The sequence below is a fragment of the Hypomesus nipponensis genome, chromosome 2, assembly GCF_054491055.1.
Source record: "Hypomesus nipponensis isolate SF chromosome 2, ASM5449105v1, whole genome shotgun sequence".
Classification (NCBI taxonomy): Eukaryota; Metazoa; Chordata; class Actinopteri; order Osmeriformes; family Osmeridae; genus Hypomesus; species Hypomesus nipponensis.
In genome coordinates this window covers 20,704,364-20,723,254 of record NC_140362.1, presented here as the reverse complement: position 1 = coordinate 20,723,254, position 18,891 = coordinate 20,704,364, and the positions used below count along the sequence as shown (strand labels likewise).

The 18,891-nt window shown below is 45.5% G+C and overlaps 3 protein-coding genes across 8 annotated transcripts; 2 read left to right on the top strand and 1 right to left on the bottom strand.

The window, feature by feature from the left end:
• The first annotated feature begins 4,574 nt into the window (after nt 1-4,574).
• wnt4b (wingless-type MMTV integration site family, member 4b) lies at nt 4,575-9,899 on the top strand. Of its 2 annotated transcripts, XM_084668664.1 has the most exons (9): nt 4,575-5,077; nt 5,388-5,635; nt 6,055-6,208; nt 6,394-6,478; nt 6,673-6,804; nt 7,589-7,731; nt 7,828-7,968; nt 8,381-8,543; nt 8,821-9,899. In XM_084668664.1, exons 2-9 carry the CDS (start codon nt 5,547-5,549, stop codon nt 8,988-8,990), a joined length of 1,077 nt encoding a protein of 358 aa, XP_084524790.1. In that variant the 5' UTR covers nt 4,575-5,077; nt 5,388-5,546; the 3' UTR covers nt 8,991-9,899. The 2 variants fall into 2 exon arrangements, with proteins under 2 accessions (XP_084524790.1, XP_084524780.1); XM_084668654.1 differs by having other exon boundaries at nt 7,589-7,968.
• A 127-nt stretch (nt 9,900-10,026) lies between these two features.
• cdc42l (cell division cycle 42, like) lies at nt 10,027-13,952 on the bottom strand. Its single transcript, XM_084668720.1, has 6 exons — nt 13,876-13,952; nt 12,541-12,645; nt 12,258-12,330; nt 11,553-11,662; nt 11,199-11,396; nt 10,027-11,082 (listed from the first exon to the last, which is right to left on the bottom strand). Exons 2-6 carry the CDS (start codon nt 12,643-12,645, stop codon nt 10,993-10,995), a joined length of 576 nt encoding a protein of 191 aa, XP_084524846.1. The 5' UTR covers nt 13,876-13,952; the 3' UTR covers nt 10,027-10,992.
• mlf2 (myeloid leukemia factor 2) lies at nt 13,312-18,428 on the top strand. 5 transcript variants are annotated; one of them, XM_084668707.1, is made up of 8 exons: nt 13,312-13,624; nt 15,632-15,743; nt 15,829-15,864; nt 16,011-16,064; nt 16,674-16,805; nt 17,025-17,184; nt 17,425-17,632; nt 17,910-18,428. In XM_084668707.1, the coding sequence occupies exons 2-8, from the start codon at nt 15,660-15,662 to the stop codon at nt 17,920-17,922; spliced, it is 687 nt and encodes a 228-aa protein (XP_084524833.1). In that variant the 5' UTR covers nt 13,312-13,624; nt 15,632-15,659; the 3' UTR covers nt 17,923-18,428. The 5 variants fall into 5 exon arrangements, with proteins under 5 accessions (XP_084524833.1, XP_084524824.1, XP_084524809.1 ...); XM_084668698.1 differs by lacking the exon at nt 13,312-13,624 and adding an exon at nt 14,677-15,203 and having other exon boundaries at nt 16,677-16,805; nt 17,425-17,639; XM_084668683.1 differs by lacking the exon at nt 13,312-13,624 and adding an exon at nt 14,678-15,203 and having other exon boundaries at nt 16,677-16,805.
• Nucleotides 18,429-18,891: the final 463 nt, after the last annotated feature.

Here is an 18,891-nt window from a genome sequence, read left to right as displayed (position 1 = left end):
TACCAGTCACATGGTCTCTAGGGAAACTCTAGGCCACTGGCGACAGACCATAATATTCACAGACTGTCCACCTGGCATGTTCAGGATTGTACCCAGAAGACCTTAAACAGCCCACATGTACCAGGAAGCCTAGGCATTTAGCCTGTGCTGTGCACACACAGTGTCTTACTCCAATGTGCACACATGCTGGCCCAAGACACATCACAGTTGCAGAACTTGCGAGTGCCGTAAACCGGTAGTTCTGTACTGTACAGGTGTTCCTGTCGAGGATGCACCTGCCTCTGAACTAAACCGAGCATCTCTGGACTCTTTAACAAAAGGGCACCCAGGAGAGCTGAGTTTTCTCTCAGTGAACTGGACCCCAGACGCATGCAGAGGCTGGATGTTCAGGACCTACAGCAGCAGCATAGCAGGTACAATCCCTCGACTGTGCCTTGCAACTCCTCTGTCTCAGTATGAACCTGGTCACCTTTGACAGTATTATACCAGGACTCAGTTTGTGAAAGGTCCTCTTTTCAAGTAACAGGTGAAAACTTTGACATAACATATCTCTTTCTCACCACTTGGTACCACTGTGTTCTATGTTATGGTAATCCTGGCTCTCAGGATTGACCAATCACAATGAGTTTGGAAGGGGGAGGGGGGGGGGAGGTGTCACAGCCCCACCCAGGACATCCCATAATATTCTTCTCATATGAGGAGACTTGAGATATTTGTTGGCATCGTGGATTAGCAGCTGGTGCAGTGGAAGTGGGTGAAGGCAGCAACACACACAGACACACACAGACACAGAGACACACACACACAGGCAGACACACACAGACAAGCCTTGAAACCGTCACGCTCTAATGTGTTGTCAGTCAGCATGGGCATAGGATTAAAGCTATAGGCAGACAGGTAGACAGATAGGTGACGACAGCTAAGAAGGTAAACACACCTCTTTAGGAAGAGTTGTTGGTAGAACCCTAAAAGCACATTGTAAGCTGTTCACAATAAACAGGTGGCTTTCAACCACGCATGAGGAGGGAGGGGTGAAAGTCTCATCAAAATGGGGGTTTCGTTCAAATAAATCAGTTCAAATTTGACATTCAATAATTTAAAAAAGAAAAATCAATTTAAATTTGTTTTATAAGTTAAATTTGTATTTCCTCCATTCTTTCAAAGACAGGTAGGCAGATGAACAGACATGCAGACTGTTGTGCAGACATACTGACGTGCCATTCGGGAAGTTGCCTGTCTGCAGATGGAACACAGTCAAAGTCGTTCTATCCAAGATCCTGTGTTTTTCTGGACGCTGTGTTCTGGACTCCCTCTACAGGTCATCAGTGACAGAGATCTGGAGGAGTATGTGCTGTTGGCCACACGAGGAATTTAGAGTTGAGAAAGCTCAGACGATCTGCAAATAAGTATTTATCTCCACCTGCTGTTACCGGATGATCAAAACCATAGGGAGACTCGAGACATTGACAAGTCAAGTCATTTGGAGGTTGGGTTTTTAGGTGTTTCCCTCATATTAGCAGATGGACACCCCCCCCAGTATCTTACCTCACACTGTGAGGCACCAAAAGCCACTAGCAAGCCATTGTCAGTTATCATCTGGTGGATGCAATGCTGTCCCTCTCCTCTCACACGCAAGCACACAAAGAAGAGGACGTGCACTCTTTCCATACTGGCAGCATTCTCCCCTCCACCTCCTCCGTAACAGCATACATCCCATAATATTCAGAGCCCCCCTCCCTTCCCTTATCACGCCCCCCTCTCCTCCTCTCTCTCTCCCCCCCCCCCCTCACCACCATCACCAATGTGCACACCGCTCAGCGCTTCCTCTCCACCCCTATCCCCCTGACAACACCTCCAACCCATAATATTCACACGCATGCACGCGCGCACACTGGCGACGGGCAGTGCATTCTGCCTCGGCTCTGACGTGTGCCTTTCCTGCATGGCTGAGTACAGAGTCTGGGCCATATGTGGCTATTTCATTCTTTCTCACCTAGGGAAGGCTGTTGTTTTGTTCCCTTGGGGATATAGAGGGACAGGAAGGATCACATTCCTATCCCATAATGCCATAGGAGGGCTTGTCCTCGTGCAGTTCATAGTCAGCCGAAGCAGCCGTTTCAGAAAGAGGTCAACTGGCCGTCCAATAATAACCATCACCCCCCCCCCCCCCCCATGCACTTCCAGTGTGGAGATACAGGGATGGGTTAGCCTGGGTTCAGCAGAGTTGTACAATTCATCTGAAATAGCCGTGCCCCTACATCACTCATCTAATATCTTCACAAAGAAAAAGAGTCTTCCTATCACCCCCCCCCCAAAAACACATGGTAACCTTGCAGTACAGTAAAGTTAGCCATTGAGAGAGTATCAAATAGCAGGTGTATGCACAGGTTTCCTCAAAGGCACAACCTCCAGGTTTGCTTGTACAGCACGTTCTACCCACCTGCCACCTGGTTTTGGTCATTCGGAGAGCAAGGCCATCTTGGCATGATAAAACGAACGCAAACAGAGGGGCTGGATAGAGATAAAGAACAAGAGGAGTTATTTACGAGAGAGGGGCGAAGGGACGAAGGCACAAGCACAACGGAGGCGCCGGACATGACAGCGTCAAGCTCATCGCCATGGTGTTGCCGGGGGATACAGAGGAAGACGTCACTGAGACACAAAAGAGGAATGCGACGTGGAACAGAGAGGAGGAGGAGGAGGAGGAGGAGGAGGAGGAGGAGGAGGAGGAGGAGGAGGAGGAGGGGGAGGGGGAGGAGGAGGAGGAGGAGGAGGAGGAGGAGGGGGAGGAGGAGGAGGAGGGGGAGGAGGAGGAGGAGGAGGAGGAGGAGGAGGAGGAGGAGGAGGAGGAGGAGGAGGAGGAGGAGGAGGGGGAGGGGGAGGGGGAGGAGGAGGAGGGTGGGCTCGGGGGTATTGAGGGTAGGAGAGGGAAGCAGGAGCGGGAAACGTGGGATGGTGGACAAGGGGAGGTAGAGAGGGGGGGGTTATTTATTAATTTGTTAATGATGGACTGGGCTCCATAGGGTTCAGGTGGACAAGACACTAACCGTGGTGTTGGCCTGCAGGCAGCAGGGTTTTGTTTCCATTCTGAGACTGATTCAGCAGAGCATTACATTTTACATTTAGTCATTTAGCAGACGCTATAATGCAGAGCGACTTACATTAACTACAGTGACATTCCCCCCCGAGGCAAGTAGGGTGAAGTGCCTTGCCCAAGGACACAACATCATTTTGCACAGCCGGGAATCGAACCGGTAACCTTCTGATCAATAGCCCGATTCCCTAATCACTCAGCCTACTGACTCCCTAGTGCTCCCTAGCATTAATGGGCGGCTAAGCTGGTCCAGGGTGAGACGATGCTTGGATCTGGTACTGACCCATTTACAGCACGTCTTCAGGAGTTCTGAAGTTTATGACATCACTGTTCCCATTCACAAGTTATTCTGAGATTGAGGGATTCACTGCAATGCTCAAGCATTGCAATGCAAGGTAAACGGAACAATAACTTAAGATAAAGACTTAAGATAAAGTAGTCGTTGTTTGTAGTCATGTGATGAAACTGCACCCTTTCACCTGTGAATAGTACCTGACAGGTACTAGGTTCTCTCTCTTCTCTACTCCTCTAACCCTAAGAAAATATTAATTTATATCAAATAAACATATCTGAAATGCGCTTCGCCTTTCACAATTTTTTGTTCCTAGCCTTCCTTTAACACCCCAGTAGTCTCCTTCCACACCTCTCCTTCCCTCCCTCCTTCCATCTCGTGATTTATTTCCCTCAGTTCCAATATTTGTCGTTGGTGCGTTTTCTTCCTCTTGTCTAAATGTCACCCCTTCTTCTAAGACAATATAGAGAGGGAGAGAAAGAGAGAACGAGAGGGCAAATGCGGGGGAGATTGAAAAGGGGGAGGGGGCAACTCGTAAAAAGAGCAACAAAGTTTGGGAAAATTAAACATTAGGTAAGACACTTTCTCACATACATATATACAGGAAAATGCTTTGAGTGGCGATTCTTGAATGAAGACTAGGCCAGGATGGTCTCACGGGCCTTGGTTTCTGTTTCTGTTGGCGATCTAAATCAAATACATCAATACGTGTTCCTGCAATGGGAACCTGGTATTGCCATTGTACCACACAATTAACATGGACGGGGTCTCAGAGGGTCTCACTGGGTCCCCCTAAACTTCTTGGAAACAGATGCTGAGCACACACACACACGCAAAAAACACCCACACACTCACAAGTGGATGCATAGGAACAAGCTTCGGCGCGGACACACACATTAAACGACACACACACACACACACACAAACACACACAGTTGAATTAACCATTCAGCAGAATTCTGACTATCTCCGGTCTGGGTCACATATTATGTCCTGTGCTAAACATGCACAATGGAAACCACGCCATTCCTCAGTGTCAATGTTAATGTACTGTAGTGTAACCATTACCCCTCCCTCCCTCTCTGTCACCCTACATCACTCCTGTTCTCTCTCTCTCCCATCCCTCGCTCTCTACCTCCTTTATAACCCATCACTCCATTCCCACCATTCTCTCTCTTCCTTTCTGTCTTTTACAGGACTGGACACATTTGTTTCCTTAACCAGGGCAAGGAACCAAGGAAGCAACAAGGCACAGCCACAATGCTTCCTTTTTTGTTTTCTTTTTTGTATATTCACCACCTCACCTTTGAGTGACTATATTGGATTCTGTTGAGTTTTAGTAGTGGCATAATTGCAGAATTTTTGAGCCGTTTTTTTTTTTTTTGCGTGAAGATCAAAATATTTATCTCCAAAACAAAATAGAACAAAAAAAAAAAGATAATTTTGTCATAAATGTAAGTGATTTGTTTGGTCCGAGACATTGGATATCTGGGCACATCTCTCTTAACCTGTATCTGGATGACTTAAAGTGTATGACGATAACTACTTAGAAGCATGGTTCTGTTTTTACAACAGTGTGGAAAGCACTGTGTCAACATTACCACTACTGTTCACTGAAAATCTGGAATAATTTTCTACTTTAACGTGTCTCAAAAAAAAGAAACTTTTGAATGACAACTGGACATGAACTGGTAAGTGACTAAATCCATTGCCTGACTTCTGGAAATGGGTCTGTTGTTTCAGTGTCAGCGTTGACAAGATTGTGATGTAGAAAAGCGAATTACAAATTGGATAGCTCCCTCTGCTGTATGTATATAAAAATAACAGTTTTGAAGTGTTAATTCGATACGTTTTGTATTTAAATCAATTGCACTTGCAGGCGACCTCTGTCACAGTGAAAAAACTGTGAAACAGTAGAAATTGAAATCATTCAAATAAAAGGTGACTGAACGGTTACAACCTTAAAATGTAACCTCCTGAGTTTTGTTTTTGCATCAACAGATATGAGGGGATCATCCCCAAGCAGAGAAGCAGGAACAGAATAACAAAACTAGAACAGATCCCATCGTCTCAGGGACAACGCGACGTAACCGTGGAAACGGGCAGACTGCCGTCCAAGGACACCGACTGACGCACGGAGACAGACAGACAGACAGTCTGATGCCAACTGTCTTCGCTGTCAATCTCACGGCACAACTCCTCCTGCTGTTGCTATGGGAAACCCACCCAACCATGGCAACCAACTGGCTGTAAGTCTGGCGTTTGGGAGAGAAAGGAAAAGAGAGAGTTTGTTTGTCATGCTATAACTTTTAAAAGATGGTGACGTGTCTCTAAATCTCTTTCTGTCTCTCCCCTTTCTCTCTTTGTCTCTCTCTCACTGACCTTTTCTCTTTCTTTTGCTCTCTCTCCCTCCCTTCACTGTGCACTCTCTGTTGCTTTTGTTTGGTGGTCTTCCGCTCTCCCTAAAACCCTCTTTCCATCCATGCCCTCTTCTCTTTATCACACCCATTCCCCCCTCACTCCCCTCTTCTCCTCCCTTCTCTCCCCACATTCGCCTTCCTGTGCTTTCCCGACCCTCCCCCTTCTGTCTCCTCTCCCCATACCACACCCCCCAACACACACACACACCACTGTACCCCATGTTTGTCACCTCCCTCCTCTCTCCTAGCTCCCTGGCGAGGCTGCCTCGCTCGCGGCCTGTGTCAGGTGTTGCTCCCTGCGGACGACTGAAAGGCTTGACGGCAGGGCAGGTGGGGGTGTGCAGGGCGCGGGGGGAGGTCATGGAGTCCGTGCGCAAGTCAGCCGAGATGGTCATAGAAGAGGTACGGATTAGGGAGTGTTTCTTTATCGGATGTCATGTTCTTAGTGTCAGAAACGGAAATAGGGTCTTCAATATTGACACCATCTTCGATTCTGTCTGGTTTTGTTTCCTGATTCTGATGTTCTGTTGTGTCTGGTTGTCTGGTAAAACACCAAGCTCTGTCTGACTTTGCTATGTCTTCTTCAGTGCCAGCACCAGTTCAGGAATCGCAGGTGGAACTGCTCCACCACGCCTCGTGGACTCAACGTGTTTGGCCGAGTCATGAACCAAGGTGAACTTCCATGTTGTCCAAACAGGCTGAAAAAGTATTAACTCTCCCCTGTAAGTCCAGAAAGCTACCACCAGTACTTTTACGTCTAAACGTGAAATCAGCAGTTTGCATTAATAAAGTTTACTTGTAGCCTACAGAACCACAAGTTATCGAAAGCCATTAGGTTTTTTTATTTTTTTTATCTTGTCAACCAGGCACGCGTGAGGCAGCCTTTGTGCACGCCCTGTCCTCTGCGGCCGTGGCGATGGCGGTAACGCGAGGTTGCAGCCGAGGGGAGCTCGAGAGATGCGGCTGTGACAGGAAGGTCAGAGGTGTCAGCCCTGAAGGTGAGTCAAAGGAGCCATCTGGAATCCTCTACGGAGAGACCTCATCGGCCGGGGCGTAGTTTGACATAAAACTCTACTGGGGCACAGGCCCCTATTCATATCCCTTTTTTTCTAAGCTATAGAAACTCCCCTTGCTTAACTCACTATACACAGTTTAGGGACGCAAGTTTGATATCAGCTTTAAAGAGGACATCGATAGTTAATGCAAGAGCGCACTTTTTTCCCCATTCCTTTGAACGCAAATACTGTTTTTTTGAGCTTCAGGTAATATTGTTTTATGTTTTAGTCAAAATAAGATGATTGGTAGGCCTATCGTTCAGAAAACTTTCTTTAGTTTTGTAATGTTTTCTTAGCCTATCAATTCTGACTTGTGTGCCGAGTCCGACACCTGGACTTATGTGTGCGTGCTGCAGTGGCTATTTGGCAAGCTCAGAAGAGCGCCCTGACATGGATTCTGCATGCATCGGTTAGTGTTTTAGGTTAAACTGCTTAAATTTTACAAACTTTGATTGGGATACTGCGTTTCTTTTTTTTATTATTAATGCATTGACTAATAAAGTAAATTGTTAAAACTCAAACTTTATATTTTACTGGGGCACAGCAGATTTATACTGGGGCACGTGCAAAGTAGAAGGATTACATGTCAAGCTGTTCCAAGCAGCCTTTCTTTGGTGACTCGGAGTCTTTTTTTCACGAAAGCCCTGCTCAGTGACAAATGTAATAGAAGTAAATACACGAAACACGATAATGGACGGTGTGTTGTCACTTTGAACCTGCTTAACAGGGTTCCAGTGGTCAGGCTGCAGCGACAACCTCTCTTACGGTGTGGCCTTCTCCCAGACGTTCGTAGATGAGCCCGAGCGCGCCAAAGGGCTGTCAGCAGGACGTCCACTCATGAACATCCATAACAACGAGGCGGGGCGAAAGGTCCGTACTCATTCCAAGATTCATCCCCATCTTGACAACCGCGTTTGGAGTGACTGTTGTCTAACCTCCCCCTCCCCCTCTCTCTCTCTTCCCCAGGCCATCCTCCACAACATGCAGGTGGAGTGTAAGTGTCACGGCGTCTCGGGCTCCTGCGAGTTGAGAACCTGCTGGAAGGTCATGCCTCCTTTCCGCCGCGTAGGCGCTGTGCTGAAGGAGCGTTTCGACGGAGCCACAGAGGTACCCGTATTCTCCCACTTCTGGCCTGACCGGAGGCCAGTTCACTCTAAGGACGATAACGAGAACTATAGGCCTAACTATAACGCTAACTTTATTTGTGTCCGCACCTACCTCGGCGATTAGCTTCTCTGTGCAATGTCATTGTAAATGCGCGAGCGCTTTAAATTCGGATGGATTTTGATTGGTTTAGTGTTCTATAGTTTATCAGCAAGACAGAATCGTTTTGAAAGTGATCTCTCAACTATATCGTTCCGCTATATAGTCGCTATAGTTGTGGTGTGGACTTGGCTATTTTTTTAAATATAGAACGATTCTTAATTAAAACTATCTTTATAGTTCAAGTTCTTGTTGTCGTCCGTTGGTGTGAACAGGGCCGTACTCACTTCCTCGTCTCCCTCTGCCCTATCATCAGGTTCGTCTCTCCCGCATAGGCTCCAGGGCGGCCCTACTGCCACGTGATCCCCAGGTCAAGCCCCCCGCCGCCAGAGACTTAGTGTACCTCTCAGCCTCTCCGGACTTTTGCCGTCTCGACCCCGACAACGGCATCCCGGGTACCGCTGGCAGGCGCTGTAACGGTGAGAGATTCACTCAAACTTAGTGAATGCATGTTTCCCTGCTCCAGCTTCCGACGCAACTGATTCAAATGAATGGAGCGTTATCATCAGGCTTCTTTTGAGTTGGATAACAACACATTCATTTGAATCAGTTGTGTTGGAAGAGGGGAACATCTAAAACATGGAGGGCAGGGGGTCCCTGATGACCAGGGTTGGGAAACACTGCCGCAAGGAAATTGTTTTTTTGTGTCTTGGACAGAGTTAAAGTATTTCCTTGTGCTTCTTCTCCCAACTCCAGGTACCTCCAGACTGGCCCCAGACGGGTGTGAGCTGGTGTGCTGTGGGCCAGGGTACCGGGCCGGCAGGGCGGAGGTCGTCCAACGCTGCTCCTGCAAGTTCTCCTGGTGTTGCTCCGTCCGCTGCCAGCAGTGCAAGAACACGGTCCTGATCCACACCTGCAGAGAATGAGGGAGAACCCCAGCTATGCAGAACCCAAAGCATTGGTCAGGAGGAACATGCTTTAAAACGCAATGCCAGCACATTTCAAACACGTTAAAACAACACAGATGCCCTTAGGACACAACATACATCGAGCGTTCTAGAACGTGACGTCAGCTAGGCATTCTAGAACACAACGCAAACCAGACATTCTAATCCACGACACTGCCCAGACATTCTAGAGCACTGCTTAGATATAACTATAGACCTGACCAGACGTTCCAGAAGGCAGTGGTGAGGGAAGTACTGCTGTACTGAAAGAGTGAGGACAATGACCTCTGTCAGGGCTAGCCTGAGAAGGCCAAGTGACCTCTCACATGACCTCTAGTGGCAGACTGTAGTTAGACTAACCCATATGGAAAGAAGGATAGTTACTGCATTAATCTTCATTCCGAGTCTTTTCAACACACAAAGGTGCACCCTTTTAGTCCAGAGTTTTCCACAAGAAACAGTAAGAGGTGGCATCTGTTAGGTAATTCACACTTGACTTTTATCCTTCAGAGGCACACGCATGCACAAACCCACACAGTTAATATTAACTCTAACTGACAAAGCTTTTAAAGCTGAAATTAACCATAACTAATAGGGGGAACTACAGCACCTACTTTTCTTTTATCCATCTTCATAACTATGGTTTGATATCATTCAGTAGGTTAGCAACAGTCTTTGTACATTTACCTGTATTTATGTCTTTGGCCTTAATTCTGTCTTTATTTATTTGTATATCTGTCATCATGTGTCCTTCTTAGCATTCATACACCATCAGAAACCCCTAAACAGTTACCTAGTTCATCGGCCTCATGACAAACACTCACAATGTTGCTGCTGCATGTGTTCTGCACAGTTGGCTTGGTCAAATAAAGGTATTTTCAACTACCATTTCCTGTCATGTGTATGAAACGCCCGAAAAGGTCTTCAGCGGTGTGTGGAAGTTCGTACTTTTAAATACTACATGAAATAACTTTTTTTTTTTTTTTTTAAGAATAAGGCTACTTGAAAAATACAGTTTGTCAGTTAGACCGTTTTATTACAAACGTGATTACAAACACCTAGGCGTTTACTATGAAAATGTTATCGTCTGTAATAATTACCCCTGCTATCAAGATTAAAATCAACTATGAAAATTATTACAGCACATCTCATTATATTATCAATTCTAATCAAGTTGGTAGCCTAGTCAAAAAACTCAAGTTTCAAACTGAAGAACCACTATAATTTTCCCGTAAGAATAAACAGGCATACAATTAATACAACATACACAAATAAGGAGGAATAAAATATAATAAATTCAGTTCAATGCGTCACCTGCATAAGGCTATGGAATCTGAGGCCAAAATGCACGTGGTGTTCTCAAAGTTCGCTATGGAGGAAGGTGACCATTATAGCTTGCTAACCTGGGCTGGAGTGGATCAAATGTATTGGGTGTTCTCTTTTTCGCAACTCAAAATGACTACAAAAGAAAATTAAGTTGATTGAGTGACTTTCCCCTTACTACTTTCCACAGCTAGGCACAAATGTCCCCAAAGGGTAACAATTAAGGCTGAAAACATCCTTGTTTTCAATTGTAACCAGCTCCTTGAATGTAAATATTGGTTTTGGAGTGGGGGGGGGGTACAATGGTGCTAGGCAGGGGGGCCTGCCCCATCCATGTAAGGGTTGGGGAAACACTGCTGTTTTAAAAGAGTATCTACAGAAGGGGGGGGGGGGGCAGAATGGAGATTACAGTTCAGTTGTATTTGCTCTCTTTTTGCATCTACTGCATAAAGGAATCTTGGTTCTCTCCCCCTCTGTCAACACATAGTCAGAAGGCACAATTATTGTATACATGTATGGAATGTGACTCAAGTCATGTGACCTCAAACCCAGCTCAATTTTTTTGGTCCTGTCACTCTGGCCATTGATCTGCTTCTCAAGTTAGTCGTCTCCCACTCCTAACAGTTTCCATGCGACCTCAACCAGTTCTCTGCCCCCTCTATAGCAGGACGCAGCGTTTCTTTGGTTTCGTCTCTGGAGGTTCCAAAGCAGCAAGTATGGCTTCATCAAAAACATTTTTCAACCCCCTCTGAGAGAAAGACACACAGCCGGGGCAAAACGGTTGGTTAAAAAAAACAAACACATGTTTAAGATACATGTTTAAATAAAAGATACTGTGTATACACACACACAATGGCCCCTTACCTGAGTGAGGGCCGAACACTCCACGTATTTGACCGCCCGGAGGTCACGGGCTAGCTTGTCTCCACTCTCGGGAGACAGGGGGCGCTGTTTATTTTTGGCGAGCTTTTCCACCGTGTTGCTGTCGTCTCGCAGGTCCACCTGGGTGCCTACCAGCAGGAAGGGGGTGCGGGGGCAGTGGTGGGAGATCTCAGGAACCCACTATGTGTGTGGAGAGACGGGGGTGATTTTAATCATGATCAAACTTTTCATGTCAACAAACAAAACAATTGCCCTAAACACCCCCCATTTCAAAAAAAAAATGCAAATCGAAATGCAACCTTTTTGCAACCCACATGAAGGGCAAGCGATACTGACCTTCTCACGGACATTCTCAAAAGAGGAAGGAGAGACGACTGAGAAACAGACCAGGAAGACGTCAGTCTGTGGGTAGCTGAGAGGGCGGAGCCTGTCGTAATCCTCCTGACCTGGAGCCAATCAGAAACAAGATTCAATTGATGATGTCCCTAAACCCAGTGTTTCCCTTTATCGGCAGCCGCCACAATAAAAATATGAGAATTAGCAATGTCTGCATGACTAGGGGGGGTCAGATGGCTGAGCGGTTAGGGAGTCAGGCTATTAATTAGAAGGTTGTTGGTTCGATTCCCGGCCATGCCAAATGACATTGTGTCCCTGGGCAAGACACTTCACCCTACTTGCCTTGGGGAGAATGTCCCTGTACTTACTGTAAGTCGCTCTGGATAAGAGTGTCTGCTAAATGACTAAATGTAAATGACTGATAAGAGACATTCCTGATCAACCAATCCGAAATAATTCTCGCCGAAAAAATTCCGATTGCAACATCAGACGCGCACTCGCATTGCTTGTTGAAGTTCCAATCTACACTCAAATATAATCACATTCAGTGGGAAACACTGAAACCAGTAAGCCATCAAGTTAGTCAGTGTTCATCAAACGTCTAATCAGTTAGGCCAGAGCCAGACTGAATAATGGTACAGTAAAGGAAAAAGGGCAGTAGTTGTTTAATGCAGAAAGACCTTTAGAAATGAAGAGATGCTATACCTGCTGTGTCGAAAAGACCGAGAGTATACGGTTCCCCTCCAATCATCACTGTCACAGCATAGTTATCGAACACCTGCAGAAACGTAACAAGTTAAGAGGACGAATGAACCAGTAATTAGGGGTTCTCCTTTACACATTCACTTCTATTAAAAATGAACAAACCCAAGAATAACCACGATTAATATAATTACTGCATATCGCATTTGACAAATGACTCCTTAGTAATAGGGCACCTTTCAGTTCACGTTCTCTAACCACTACTCCTCCCAATCCTCCCTCTTACCGTGGGCACATATTCTGAAGGGAATTTGTTGGTTGTGTAGGAAATGAGTAGACAAGTCTTTCCTACCGCACCATCCCCCACCACTACACACTTTATAGTCTGCATCTACAAGGAGAAAGAGAATGCATTAGGATGATGTACATAGTGCGTGTAACGTTATCTACACAGGACACATTACAGACTTGGGAAACAGGTTACTGTTAAGTGTCCATTAACATCGATAACAGGTACTGCTGTGTGGTAACATATTACGTGGTATATTTTATTACACGGGGAAATTTGGTATGTAGGAGGGGCCAACTGCCCTTAACCCCTCCCTCTTATCGTACCTTGTTTCACTTTTGTGTTAACCTGCCCTCTAAATCGTTGTATTTTGTAATGAAACTGACGTTGATATAAAGCAAAAATGCTGATACTACAAGTGTCGCCAACACTTAACAAGGACGTTAATGTAAAAGTAAAGTGTTATTATTCAATTGTACACAGCCTATACAGCCTATATTTGCAATGGCCGGGATAGCCGTAAAACAGAGGTATTGCAACATCGAATGGTGACAATAAGCCACATTGAGAAACTCAATTAAAGTATGTAATGTATTTAACGTTACACAATATATTGAAAGTATTAAAGTCTGAGTGGAAATTCGTGCTTCCATTCATTCTTCCGCATTCTTGCATTCCGAATATTATTGACGTGGTTTACAATCGTCATTAAGTTGCCTGCATTCTAGCAGAACCGGCAATCGTTTCTTGGCAACCAGCCAAATTAATACAAATGATTATAAGATACTTTTCTGCTGCTAATTTACAGGCAATTTTACAAGTTAACAATGTATTATTAGAAGGATGTTGCAAGCAGGCCATCTAGATTTAATTAACATAATCCAAAAGTGTACCGGGGCCTCAACACCATGATGTTAGCCTACTAGCTCTGAACACTTTCAGAAGTTAGTTAGCACACTAGGCTAACAAAAAAACAAAACAAATTTGCGCCAAACCATCTGACCACTTCAAAAGTAGTGGATCCCAGATAAACAAGACTGTGTTATTCCGCAGGAATGTTTTAATTGGCTGTAACAACCAGGTAAGACGAAAAGCTAGTTGGCCCCACCGCACAAGCTAAAGTAAACGAGCTAGCTCTAAACTTGCTCGCTCGGTATTTTCAGAAGTCCATGGCAATGGGCATAGACAGCTGTAACGTAAAATTGACAGCCTTACTATGTCAAGTTCGAATGTCAAGTATTCGTACAGGTTAACAAGGGAACTGACATGTCCAAATCTACCCTTACAGACGTAACCAAGTTTAACATCTTTATATTTCGTAGAAGCACTCACCGTTCTCTCCGGCAATTAGGCGTTGGTTACATCCGGGTTTGCGTAAAATTACTGCGCAAGTCTAGTCGTCTTCTTCCTTTTCTGTATTTTGCAGTAGTTAACACAAATTATTTGCAGTACTGCCATCTAAAGACAAGAGTGCGACAGTTTTGCCAGTTGCGTTGGGAAAACCGAAAAGTAATTCTGAGATATAGAAACATTTGCATGAACCGACTGTACCTATGCACTGACATGGTCACATCATTTACAAGCCACATCCACGCAACATAATGAATCTACCCTTAATTAAATCGCTTTGAAAACGTTGAGAGAATTTAGGGGCCCGGTCAGAGACCCCACAGGAAAATGCAATCTAGCACATCTGTATCTACAAAGGAAACACGGTCCCCCTCTTAACAGTTTATGAATGATCTCTTCAGTCTCCAATCGATCTCAAACCCTATTGCTATGATTTTGAAGGGGCCTGTCTGAACAAGTGCATTAGCACCATAACCAGGATTATTTGGGGTGTCATAGAAACCTACACTGTTATCTTTTCTCCCAATCTTCAGAAATCTCATTGTCAACCTCTTGGCAAAGCAGTATATACTCATAGTGTTTGCATCAATGACAATAGTGTACGGTTTTCCTCTGTTGACTCCCTATGGTGAGGGTAAAATATATATATATTTTTTAAGTAACCCAATTTGGCCACAGGTATTTTGCATGCAGTTTTGCACAAGGGCAGGTGCATGATGCAGATCACACAGGCACGTATCAACGCCATTTCAGCATTCAGTCTGCGTCACTTCCGGATGTTGCCTCCCCCTTTTTATTGACATTTCGCTTAATTCTAGCTTGAGGGCTGCAGGCGTGTGCGGGGTCATTTGATATTTAAAAGGTTGACATATACCACCACGACTTTTGAACGGATTGTTTAATGCCGTGTTTAAAGGAGAGACATTTGAATCGGACGGCCTGCTGATTTATTGTGGAAATATCAACATCTTTCTTGTTTTGGCTTCCTGACGTTTTTGCTTCCTTTGTCATCCTGACTTCCGTTTTCATGTGCAATCAACAGTGGAAAAATAACTTGCTGGGGAAATACCTACCTGGCTGTCAAATGATTTAGGCTCTACTAAGGCGTGAACAAAGTACGATTTACATAGGTATTTTGGTGTGCCTCCAAGCACATCTATTTCAAACAGTCAACTGTTTTTAAAGGATACCATCGAAGGTGCACTGAGGCCAGAGAACCGACTTTTTAGCTAGCAACGGCTAGCTAAATTAGCTTTTTGAAGTAACATGTTTCGGTATTTAAATGACGTGGATGACAATCCTTACATGATGTGAGTATTACTTAACGTTAACGTAATGACGTAATGCCAAATGTTACGAAATAGCTGACTAATGTAATCTAAATGGTTTTACTTTTATAATTGGGTGTATAGAAATGTTAGCACTAGCTTGCTAGTAGCTGCAATTGTTGCCGCTGTGTCCTCCTGAGCCGTCCTCAAACTAAGGCCTTGTTGTGTCTAGCTAGCTGTGAAAGCTTCACTCTCATTGAGTCATTCAAAGAATCTCGTTTTACCTGTAAATGTTACCATATTTGTTAAATAATAAGGTCATTTTTGTAAATTTCCGTCATGTCATTGAATTGTGATTGCTTATAATGTAATAACTATCCTTGTTCATGGATGTGTGTTTGTGATTAAATGCAGCATTCTCACACAGGTAGGTAGGATAGTTTTATTCATGGTTGATTTTTTACCTTCAGGGATCCGTTCGCCGCCCACCGGCAGCAGATGAGAAGTCTGTTTGGTTCGTTTGGTTTTGAACCTTTCCCCCTCAGTCCCCAGATTCAGCCACCACGTGCACCTCATTTACAGGTATGTCATCTCTCCCTGTATCTTTCAGTGTATGTCTGTCTGTGTGTCATCAGATGTTTCTGACGCATCTATTTCTCCTTTGAAGGCTGGTGCCCTGGCCCCTTATGGAATGATGGGAATGGTGCGTAAGCTCTCTAAATATCAATTTTTTAAATGTTCAGTCTCAACATTCACTTCAGAGCTTCCACCTAGGAATACCAACAATATGTCTTTTACTGTAATTCATCATTTGTAACGGCGTTTCCTGTTCCCCTCTCCATTATCCAGGGTGGAGGGTTCATGGACATGTTCGGGATGATGGGAGGAATGATGGAGAACATGGTAAGCATTTCAACAGAGAAGTACCTCATCCCTTTGTTTACATTTACAGAGAAATTTAGCAGACGCTCTTATCCAGAGCGTCTTACAGTAAGTACAGGGATATTCCCCCCCGAGGTAAGTAGTGTGAAGTGCCTTGCCCAAGGACACAACGTCAACGCATAGCCTGGAATTGAACCGGCAACCTTCTGATTAATAGCCCAATTCCCTAACCGCTCAGCCATCTGACCCCCTTTTAATAATTGACAATAACGAAACGTCAGAGGGGCGGCGTAGCCTTCGAACAACAGTACCATCGTAATGGCTCTACTCTGATGATTCGGTCTTTACTCTGATGATTCGGTCTTTACTCTGATGATTCGGTCTTTACTCTGATGATTCGGTCTTTACTCTGATGATTCGGTCTTTACTCTGATGATTCGGTCTTTACTCTGATGATTCGGTCTTTACTCTGATGATTCGGTCTTTACTCTGATGATTCGGTCTTTACTCTGATGATTCGGTCTTTACTCTGATGATTCGGTCTTTACTCTGATGATTCGGTCTTTTCTCTGATGATTCGGTCTTTACTCTGATGATTCGGTCTTTACTCTGATGATTTGGTGTGCGTAGCAGGAGAGGATGTCCGGTTCCCCAAGCTGTCAGACGTACTCCTCCTCCACGGTGATCTCCTACTCCTCCTCGGACTGTGGTGCTCCCAAAGTCTACCAGCAGACGAGTGAACTGAGGACCGCGCCTGGCGGGGTAAGAGTGCGCCCGTCCCAACTTCAGACCTGTCAGAAAAATCAGTAGTAATAAAAGGTTTAGTTCAAATGTAGGCCTCAGCACTTAACGGTGATTATTTTATGCTTTGTAATTATTGCCCGCTGTGGTGTGTGTGATCTTTTAGATGTAGTCGACGTTAGCAGTTTTGTGTTGTGAGGATTTCCAATAATCAAATCTGAACCCCCTACTGCCCTTCAGATCCGTGAGACACGCCAGTCGATGCGTGACAGCGAGAGCGGCCTGGAGCGACTGGCCATCGGCCACCACATCTGGGACCGCGGCCACGTGATGGAGCGCTCCCGAAACCGGCGCACCGGAGACCGCGAGGAACGCGAAGACTACATCAACCTCGAGGAGAGTGAGTGCAGCGCCCGGCGCACCACACCAGCCATCTAGTCACAAAATGACCCCGACATCGTCAAAGGGGTTACCGGGTAGTTGGGTGTGTGTTATGGTGATTGGAGTGTTCCTGTGTTATCTGCGAGTTCACCTGGTTTGAGGAGGGAGTGTCAAAGGGCTGTGCAGGCTGTCAGAGCGCTGATGTGGCATGCATGTGACGTTCTGACCCGTCACCCCCCTCTTGTCCTGCCTTTCTCAGGCGAGGCCGCAGCCTTCAACGAGGAGTGGAGGAGGGAGGCGGGGCGGTACCCTCCCCCCAGTGCGCGAGGGCTGGACTACGGCCGAGACCGGAGGGCAGGAGGTCAACAGCTAGCTCTCACCGCCCCTCCCAGCTCCTCGCCTCCGACCACACCCCGCCACGACTCCCCCCGACACCCCCCGCCCCCGACCCGCCCCCGTTACGACTGGTGAGAGGTAGGAAGGAGCAACTGTTGGAAGTGTGTGTGTGGATGCGTGTGTGTTTGGGATGGGAACCCTTTGCAATATGGATTAGACATACCGTGTATTGTTCTATGTTTGCAGAGTGATGGGAATGGTTGTGTATGTGTTGAGTGCTTGTGTATGGAGTAATACCCACATGCTGTTTCCTTTTACAAGATTTTGCCCTCAAGTCGGAAGACGGGGAGATGTCTTCTAGGACTATGGAGATGCACCCGTTGATAAATATGTGTTTTCTACTCCCAGGGGTCAAGGCTGAGGAGGCAAGCCAAGCTGAAGGAGGAGAGAAGGAGATCTACCTGATGCTGTGAATGAGGATGAATAGGGAAGTGGGTCATCTCGACTGACCATCAGAGATATCTGACAGGATGATTGGACTGTCTATATATATAAACTATACATTTTACAAATACACAAACACATGTCAGAACCCAGCACATTCCGTAGTTTCATTTCTGGTTCAACTTCTCTGCTGTTACCATAAACACACACGCACACGCACACAGGAGTGCATACTCACACATGACACACAGACACACACACACACTCTCACTTTGTAAATAGAAACACATTATCAAACTTTACATGCGTTTTTTGCCCACCGCACTACATAAGTAAACGTACATGGCTACACTACAGTGCATACATTTGCTGTACAGTCCATATATGTTTGTGTAGACACTAGTGTCTGTGGATTGAATTGTATACTGTTGACTAATTAAACTAATTGATTGAAAAACCATTAAACATTGTTAGATAATTGCATATGGTCTTGAGACTGTTTTTAAATGGACTCACCTATGTTTAAAACCAGATAATGATTTGAATGTTGCCTTCTACTGTTGTGTAGTAGCTTGACCAATCATTGTATTATAATGTGCATACAGGGTGCTTTTGTTTTTAGAAATGTGTTTTTGCCATTGTAAATACTAATTTCTGCTGACATTCCGTGAATCCTGACACACATTACCGCCATGCAGATTCACACTCAGATAATGCAGAAATCACACATCAGGTTTTCTCTCGTGTGCACACCCGTGCGCACGTTCTCCTCATGTCAGAGTAGCTGCAGATGGTCACGTGACTACCAGATGGAACACACCAGTGAGATAGCCAATCAGAATGCTCCTCCCTCCCCCCCTCTCCCCTGGCACGTTCCCTCCGGTGCTCCCTCTATTTCTCTCTCCCTGACTACATATTTTCACATCTGTATTTCTCAGTTTGTTCT